The 8,947-nt window shown below is 33.0% G+C and overlaps 2 protein-coding genes across 3 annotated transcripts in view; both read left to right on the top strand.

Annotated features, from left to right (window-relative positions):
• The first annotated feature begins 270 nt into the window (after positions 1-270).
• LOC120353072 lies at positions 271-1,295 on the top strand. The gene is made up of 2 exons (XM_039435604.1): positions 271-856; positions 929-1,295. The coding sequence occupies exons 1-2, from the start codon at positions 372-374 to the stop codon at positions 975-977; spliced, it is 534 nt and encodes a 177-aa protein (XP_039291538.1). The 5' UTR covers positions 271-371; the 3' UTR covers positions 978-1,295.
• Positions 1,296-1,551: 256 nt separating this feature from the next.
• The window catches only part of LOC111058659 (geranylgeranyl transferase type-1 subunit beta), a 118,391-nt gene continuing 110,995 nt past the window's right edge, over positions 1,552-8,947 (top strand). The window contains exons 1-2 of one of the 2 annotated variants that reach the window (XM_039435602.1): positions 1,552-1,912; positions 3,555-3,676. In XM_039435602.1, coding sequence (XP_039291536.1) covers positions 1,800-1,912; positions 3,555-3,676 — 235 coding nt within the window. In that variant the 5' untranslated portion in view covers positions 1,552-1,799. The remainder of the gene's footprint in view (positions 1,913-3,554; positions 3,677-8,947) is intronic. The other variant, XM_039435599.1, reaches the window with a different exon arrangement.

Genomic DNA, 8,947 nt, shown 5'->3' with positions numbered 1-8,947 from the left:
CAATTTAATAATAATAATAATAATAATAATAATAATAATAATAATAATAATATAATAATAATAATAATAATAATAATAAGATGATTCAATTTAATTATTCTATCTCATCATAAAGTAATAATTTATTTTATAATGATAATTAAATTAAATTAGGCACCTACAATTAAAAAAAAAAAAATTATCTGTGAAAAGTCATTCCTGGAGTCTTCTCTGAACTTCTGTTTGTATATCCAAATGCACAACATGGTAACAGGTTACCATTTTGATCAAAACTTCTATTTTTCCATTAAAAGTCAATTAAATGAACACATTAGCACATATACGACCTCGACAGTGGTTCAACGCTCTTGTTTGCAGATGATACATCATTGATGTCATCTGGCCGTGACCTTCAGCAGATGTTGGAGATGTCAGCTGAACATCTGCAGTCTTCAACTTCATGGTTCCTGGCAAACCGATTCCAGTTGAATGCAAACAAGACCCAGCATGTCATCTGCAGCTTGTCAAGAAACCTTCCTGGTGATCAAGACCCTGTCAAGCTGTTGGGTTTTGTTCTGGACAATAAACTCAACTGGACCAGCCATATTCAGCATGTGACCACAAGACTGTCCAGAATTTGTTTTCTGCTGCTGAAGCTGAGAGGTCATGTGACTGAGGCCTATTTAGTCATGGTGTATCACGCGCTCTTCCACTGTCACGTTTCCCCACTCATGTGGGGTCATTCAGCAAAGTTTGTGGACATACTGAAGCTGCAAAAACGGGCTGCCCGAATCATCATCATCACCGCTAGCGATTATTGCGCACACTGCAAGCCCCTTTTTGTTAGACTTGGTATTCTGCCACTTCGTACTTCTCTGTCTAATGTATGTCAAGAAGAACCAGCAGTACATGTTGACTCGGACTGATGTGCATGAACGTAACACCGGAGGTCTAATGTATGTCAAGAAGAACCAGCAGTACATGTTGACTCGGACTGATGTGCATGAACATGACATCGAGTGCTGATTGATATTCCGCCTTCAGAGATCACAGGTGAGCTTCAGGAGTTCGGCATTGCGATACTTCAATAGGCTACCTACAGGAGTAAAACAGTTGGATTCAAGAGCGTTCGAGAGAGTTGTATCCAAGCACTTGAAAAGCAAGGTGTACTACAGTGTTAGTGAATATATGAGTGATGATTGTCGGAATTGCTGTCTTGCTAAACATTCCTTATGTATGTTTTTGTTTTTTGTGTATTGTATTTTATGTTTTTGACGCCATCGATCCCATATTATGGGTAAAGGATGCAGATTTAGGTTTAAAGGTATATTTTAATATTTAATGTTATAACTGCAGTGCAAGTGCAATGTTTTGGTCAAACCAAGATGGCCGAAAAGATGCACAGGCCTGAATGCGCGGAGACAGCCATTATAACGTAAACCTCACTATATACGAGTACTTTTTCAAAACGTTTTGAACGGTCAAGCCTCACAACGTAGAATGAATTAATATTGTCTTATCACATGTTGATAAATAGTTGCGCTGAGAAAGATTCTCATAGTTGGATGATACATAAGGCACTGGCAATATCGCCAAAATGGCGTTGTGCATTGTCGTGGCATTGTGATTGGCAAATGACGAATGTCGTTATTATTCTAAAGTTTTCACCTTATTCTATTTTTGAATTATGGATTATTTTTATAGTTGACATTGTTATAAATTCTTTACTTAACTTCAATATGATGAAAACCTACAACATTTTTGAAAAGTTTTTATGATTAACGTAATGTGCTAGTTTTAAATTAATTACTAGTGATAAAATGTCTCCAGACAATTCCAACAATAAAAAAATAGCCAGGACAAGACACATAAAGTATTTTACATATTTTTTGGACATTCTTCCAGCTCGAATGTTCATGTATGACTCTATAAGGTGATTTTCAAATCTTATTCTTGAATAAATATTATCTTCACTTTCAAGTAGGCTAAGCTATACTAATGTTCTATTTAAGACAACTCGCTTTTTTTCGTAGATTATTACAATATTATACCGTACAGTATCCTTTACATTTCAAATAATTTTGATATGCGTTCCATATTGCAAAAATTATTTGGTATATTATTTTACATGCCACGAGCCAATGATATGATTGTAGTTTGGCGACTACCGGTAGCTGGAATTTTTTGAACAAATTTGATAAGGTTCTTGGGGCAAGACAACTTTATTTATTTTTTTTTTTGTTCTTTTCCAATGTCTTCATCATCACTTTTCTCTTTTATCAGTCAAATTTAGAGCATATTAATCATCAAATAGTCTACAGTGATAGACTTTTTAGAATACAGAGAAAGGCTATCAGACTGATTTGTGGGCTTTCTAAGCAAGCACAGTGTGATGAGCATTTTAAAATTCTGGGAATATTGACTCTACCTTCAATATTTGTTCAACAGAGCCTTATTTATGTTAAGGAGAATTTGGAGAAGTTTGTGGAGCAGGCATAACACTAGAAATAGGGGTAATTTGACTACTTATCGGTATACCTATTCTAGTACACAAATAACATTTCTATTTTTATCAATAAAATTGTTTAATTCACTTCCTGAAGATCTTAGAAATACGGTATGGAGAATGGAACTTTTAAAATTCATATGAAACGTTTCTTAGCAGCTAACCCTTTAAACAAGATTGAAGATTTTTATACATTAGCTAGGAATATTCGGTTATAAGTTGAAAATCAGGTGACATAATATTATCATAGGGTACTGATAGTGTAACTTACTGATGTAATATATTTTTATTTTGTATCATGTTGTATATATTTGACACTTGTATTGTAGCTGATGACCTCAGATATTGCTGCAATAAAGATTCTATTCTATTATATTCTATTCAAATAATAAATTGTGGTTCAACAAATGCAAATGACACCTACTTCATCTTGTCATTCAAAGGCTTTTTCAACTTCCTCATCATCAAAACCATTTCTTCATTTTTTAAAAAGTCTATTTTGTCACAATCTTGTCTATATATTTCTTATTATTATATTCCTATATAATATATATTCTTACATTATTAAATACCTATGTAAGATTTATGTATCATCTTCATTCAAAGTACCCAACCCAAGGTCAACACATTCATCACCTTGTAAGATAACTTCTTGTTTGAGAAAACTTGAACTCTGAAATGAGCCAATTATTCTCACAAATCTTCATGAATTTGAGAAGGCCATAACCTATTAAATTGCAGCCATTTATAGTAGCCTACTTGAGGAAAATAAAAGTATAATCATAACCTACATAAGTGTTTTGGAAATACGCATAGTTTTTTGGACACATTAATGTGCCGAAATAGATGATCCAATTCAACAAGTAAAAAACATAATAATTTAAAATCACATTGTAATAAGTTACGTAATGGTGTTTTTCTTTGTAACCACATTTTTAAATTGGAAGTAGTGTTATATTGCTGGGCCTTGTACTCCTATTCAAAATAATCTAATAATTTTTGTCTGATTGACTAACTTTCAGTTACCTTTTGATGCATACGGTAACTAACATAACTTTATTTTTTTCAGAGTATCCATAGCCTTCTTTGCAATATCTGGCCTTGATGTTTTAGATGCAATAAATACACTAGAAGAATCTAAAAGAAAGGATATCTGTGATTGGATTTATAGTTTACAAGTCCTACCAAATGGTGAGTTCTCAATCAACTCAAGTGATCATACAATATAATCAATTTATAAATTCGACCCATCCAAATTCAAAATTTATAGTTTTCATGTTTATTTTAAACTATTTTGTTATAAACATTGTATTATACGTGAAATTCTAACCTTATTTTGGACTTGAAAATAGCACAAGGACTATTATTTACCTACCAATGTTATTATATTAGTGTCATTTGCATTGTACATAGCCTACATTTCTTAAAGATCTTTGAACAATGGAAACTTGCAATACAAATAGCAGCTATAAAAAATCTGGTGTGTTACACTCACACAACTTTCCTTGCTCATTGAAACTTATTCTTAAACGATATTAATTCAAGGGATTAACATAATGACGATTGGCGGCTACAGATTAAAAAATACGATCATACTATTGTATATAGGGGAGGGTGGGCCACAATGAGACGAAAATTACTTTTTCAGTTTTCATAATTGTTTGATTCGAAAGAATGCATATTTCTATAGTCAGATAGTAACTTTATCATTTTCTGCACCTTTTGCTCTTATTGTGATAATCTTATGAAATTTTTAATGTCAATAAAATATGTTTCTATTTACCCTTGCAAGTGTCTCATTGTGGCCGTTGGGCCACAATGAGACACATTATGGACCACATTGGCACATGTTAAAAAAACAAAAATAATGATTATTTTCAAGTTTATTGAGCCTCAGGTAGATATAAAATACTTATTATGATATTGGGCTTTTTTAGTTTAATGATAATAAAATGAAAAACACATGATTTTGTCCATGGAACTACCATATGTCATTTCAAGGACCATGGTTTCTAAAAAGAAAAGACAAAAACAATACTTTGAATTCTCCAATTTACATTTATTAACTTGAACTTCAAATTAAATTTATAAAAGGAATAGAGCCTGAAAAATACTGAATTTCAACATTGCTATACACTGTAACGCTCCTTGGGGGGTTCCTGGTTTATACTTGAGCAATGCCCTGGATGGAGATGTCACACATGTATAAAATCTTACACTGAGTCCTAGGTGTTGTAACCTCAAACTTATAAGTGTGTGAATGAACACTACAGAACACCAGGTTGAGAGATTCAGTATAAGATTCAATATAATAGTCCAAATCGCGGGAGGCATGAAACTCTTGCACACCCTTGATCTGTTTAATGACTAGCTGGTGAGAATAATATTCCTTGCAAGTAAAAGTCGTAGTATAGCAATTGCTAGACACTAGATTCAGAGACCTTAAATTATTACCTGTATTGAAGACAGTGTACAAAATCAAACAGGTCGAGCAAGGAACTTGGTGCATATAATTTGCGGGATTGCGCCATTAATAAATTCTGACGGTCTAGGATAGGTTTGATAAACGAAATGCCATTCAGAAGATACTTCGAGGACAGTATCTTTTCAAGTTTCAGGCTCTGTTGTGTGATTTCTTATGCTGTAACTGTTTCTGCTCTGTGGTAGGAACTTTTATTCCTAAGTCGATAAAGGGCACAGATAGAAGCTGAGATATTAGCAGGTAAGGACAGAGAACGTATGATCTCGATCTGACCCCACTTAATACCTCCACTTAGATCTGTTCCTTGAACCAAATTTGGATCAATTATTTCAATGATCGTCTTTGATCAGTTGTTTAACAAGTACAAATGTGCCAAACACAAAATCTGAAGGGTTAAAGAAATAATCGAACTCAGGAAATAAAGTATTAAGTTTGAAATATAATGAGCAGTAATAATAGTTAATAAACAGTACAGTTTCAAGATTTGATAAACAGGTTTGAATAATTTTCTATTGACAGACTTAATTGAATTTGTGCTATGATGCTGGGCTATCATGCACGTTCTTTTACAAAGTTTAAAAATTCTCATAGATGAATTAAGATTCCAAATGATTTAACCAAAAATATTAAAATTTTTGAAATTTAATCAGGGTCGTGGTTCAGGCAGATAAGGACAGTTAAATGACCACAAAAACTTACAATTATAATTCAGTACACTTAGGCTATTAGCGCTTTCAACATGGCCAATTTATTTAGCGAAGTAAAATTGAAATAACTTCTGTACTTTTTTGAAGCGAAGGGTGGGGCCCAATAAAATAAAAAGGAATTCACATGATCCTTCTTGGCGTAGTAGTTTCTTTAAATTAATTTAGATTCGATGGCTCATCCAAACTTTGGTCTTCAGCACGTGGGGTTTTTAGAAATTAATTATTTCCTTCACCAATCAGAAAATGAATAATAAAATTTAGATTTATGGAAGAAATCAATTGAGAGAATAATTTACAAATATAACAAATAATATTGCCTCAGGTATAGGCTAACAATTAAAATACCGTACATAAATTTAACAAATAAGAATCTCACTAGAAAATGGTAACTTTTTAGAACAAGGTCTTTACGGTGAAGGCATTAAAAGGAATGTAAGTATCTCTATTCTCAAAACTTTTGGCTGAGCAGTTCCGTCTTACTTAATTTGCATAGAAAATCTTCTATTGGTGGAACTAGTAGGCCTATGACGTGTACATCACGTCAGAGATGAGTAAGAGAATAGTTCTTGCTTTTACAATAAATAAACTTAAATTATCTGTCTTTTATTAGTAAATAAATTTTCTTCATATTTCTTCTTATTCAACATACAATGTGTTACCGCATATATGATAAGGCTTTTTCTAGTCGCTGATAACAAAAATAGAATATCATGTTTGAATATCATCCCTTTTTTGGTGTCATCTTTCTATACAGAGATTTTTACTTCAGTCCATGCGGTTGATTCTATAATAATTATTATATAATATCTATATTTCATACAAGAGATTCTTATTACAATAATAAATAACAAAAAATGCATATTACAATTCTTATCAGTGATAATGCTTGTACCATGATCATGCTCACTTTTATAATATTTAACATGTTGTACATTTCCATTAATAAATTATTTCAACAATAATAAATATATTTTTATTTTGAAACTCTTATCTTTATTACAATAATTATTGGTTTTTAGAAGTAATTATATCATCGTTTTGAAACGTAAGTTCAGTAGTACAAATAATTCATTTCGACTAATTTCTTGACTGCATTCAAAAGAGCTGTTCACTAACATAAACAAGTTGTAACCTCTAAATTTGATGGTTGACTATAAACAATTTACAAATTATTTCCAATAAATTATAATTTTCAATAAATAATTCATCCAAAATATGCCATATAGAACGGTGCTCTTATCTCAGTCTCAGCTGTTGATAAGTATAATTTTTATTGCTATCAGGTAACAGTACATTTGGTACTCTTCCTGGCCTTTGACAATAATAATATCTTTTACTTCTTCGATTTATTTTATTTCATGGTCTCAATAATTTTAAGATGTCACAACACGTAAAATCTGTCTCATTGAGGCCCAAACCAAAGTGTCCTATTGTGGCCCAGTGTGAATGCCTACATTGAATCGTATCTGAAACCAGTTTGGAGCCTAAAAAATCTTGTACAAATATATTAAAATGTCACATATGAAACAGGGTTTCATATCTTAGTACCAAAAATATAGAGACACCATCTTATCTGAGTAGTAGCTCTCAATTAGAACAAGTGTTATAACAACTTTTGCTCTTCAAAAACAGATGAAGTACAACAGAACCCAGTAGAGCGATAGCAGCCATTTTCAAAGTGAATCTATGGATGAATATGAGTTCGAAGCTATCCCCAACAGAGTCCAGCACCTGTCGAACAGCTCTATGATTAAATATCTCTAATGTCTCACAGTGGCCCATGTCTCATTGTGGCCCACCCTCCCCTAATATTATTTTCCTTTGTCACTTTCCTTGCCCTATTACCATAGGTAAGGAGAGTATTGCTTTCCGAAAATAATTACGTTACCCCAATTTCTAAATAAATTTCTATACGTTTCAAGGTCCCCTGAGTCCAAAAAAGTGGTTTTGGGTATTGGTCTGTGTGTGTGTGTATGAGTGTATGTGCATCTGTGTACACGATATCTCATCTCCCAATTAACGGAATTACTTGAAATTAGGAACTTAAGGTCCTTCCCCTATAAGGATCCGACACAAACAATTTCAATCAAATGCAATTCAAGATGTAAAATAGCGAAATTGTCAAAAACAGGGGTTTTCGCGATTTTCTCTAAAACGGCTCCAACGATTTTGATCAAATTTATACCTAAAATAGTCATTGATTAGCTCTATCAACTGCAACAAATCCCATATCTGTAAAAATTCCAGGAGTTCCGCCCCATCTATGCTAAGATTGATTCTAGATTCCCAATTATCAGGCTTCAGATACAATTTAAACAAAAAATTTCAAGTGGAAAAGATTGAGTATAAAAATCTCTACAAAATTGATGGTTAGTAACACTTTCACCTAAAATTGAAAATAAGCTCGAAATTCGAGAAAATGTGATTATTCAATTGTAAACTGTTGGCAACTGTTGATTCTATTAAATCATTCACTATGAAGAGATAGCAGACCTCGTGTGTCTCCAGCGTTATTATCCTGTCACCAGCTGGCTCAGATCTTTGAATAGTAGACTTGAGATGCGCGTGACACTAGAGTCAGGTGATCAATTTTCATAACGGCAAGAAGAGTTGTGTGTGTGCACCACACCAGATTTTGTAAATTATTGTGAAATTCGATGATTTTTCAAACAGCTGTTTAAGGAAGAAATATCTCGACTATATGTTTTTGAATAAACTGCTCTACCTACCTACCTCATGCACGAGAAGAAGGTTACAAAGTCCATTTCTCAAGGATGGGGTGGACCCCCTGTTAATCTCCCAGGAAGGAGACTCATGCCAGGTGATAGAGCTGATAAATAACTATACAGGGTATGAATTTGAGAAAAATCGGTCAAGACATTTTCGAGAAAATCGTTATAGAAATCAATAAAATTCATTTTTCTTAAGAATATTACGGAGCTCCTGCAATTTGCCCAGAAATGAGACTCATGTCAGTTGATAGGGCTTATAAATAGCTATCCAGGGTATAAATTTGAAGAAAATCGTTAGAGCCGTTTTCGAGAAAACCGTGGAAAACATGGTTATTTAGTAATTATCCGCCATTTTTTCCGTCATCTTGAATTGAATTTTATTGGAATTCTTATTGTCGGATCCTCATGGTATAAGGACCCTAAGTTTAAAATTTCAAGTCAATCGTTTAATTAGGAATGGAGTTATCGTGATCACAGACATACACACACACACACGCACACACACATGCAGACCCAAAGTAAGTAGACAGCACCAACGTTG

Source organism: Nilaparvata lugens, chromosome 9, assembly GCF_014356525.2.
Source record: "Nilaparvata lugens isolate BPH chromosome 9, ASM1435652v1, whole genome shotgun sequence".
Taxonomy (NCBI): Eukaryota; Metazoa; Arthropoda; class Insecta; order Hemiptera; family Delphacidae; genus Nilaparvata; species Nilaparvata lugens.
Note: the sequence above shows the minus strand (reverse complement) of the source record. Positions and strands in the feature narration are given on the sequence as shown.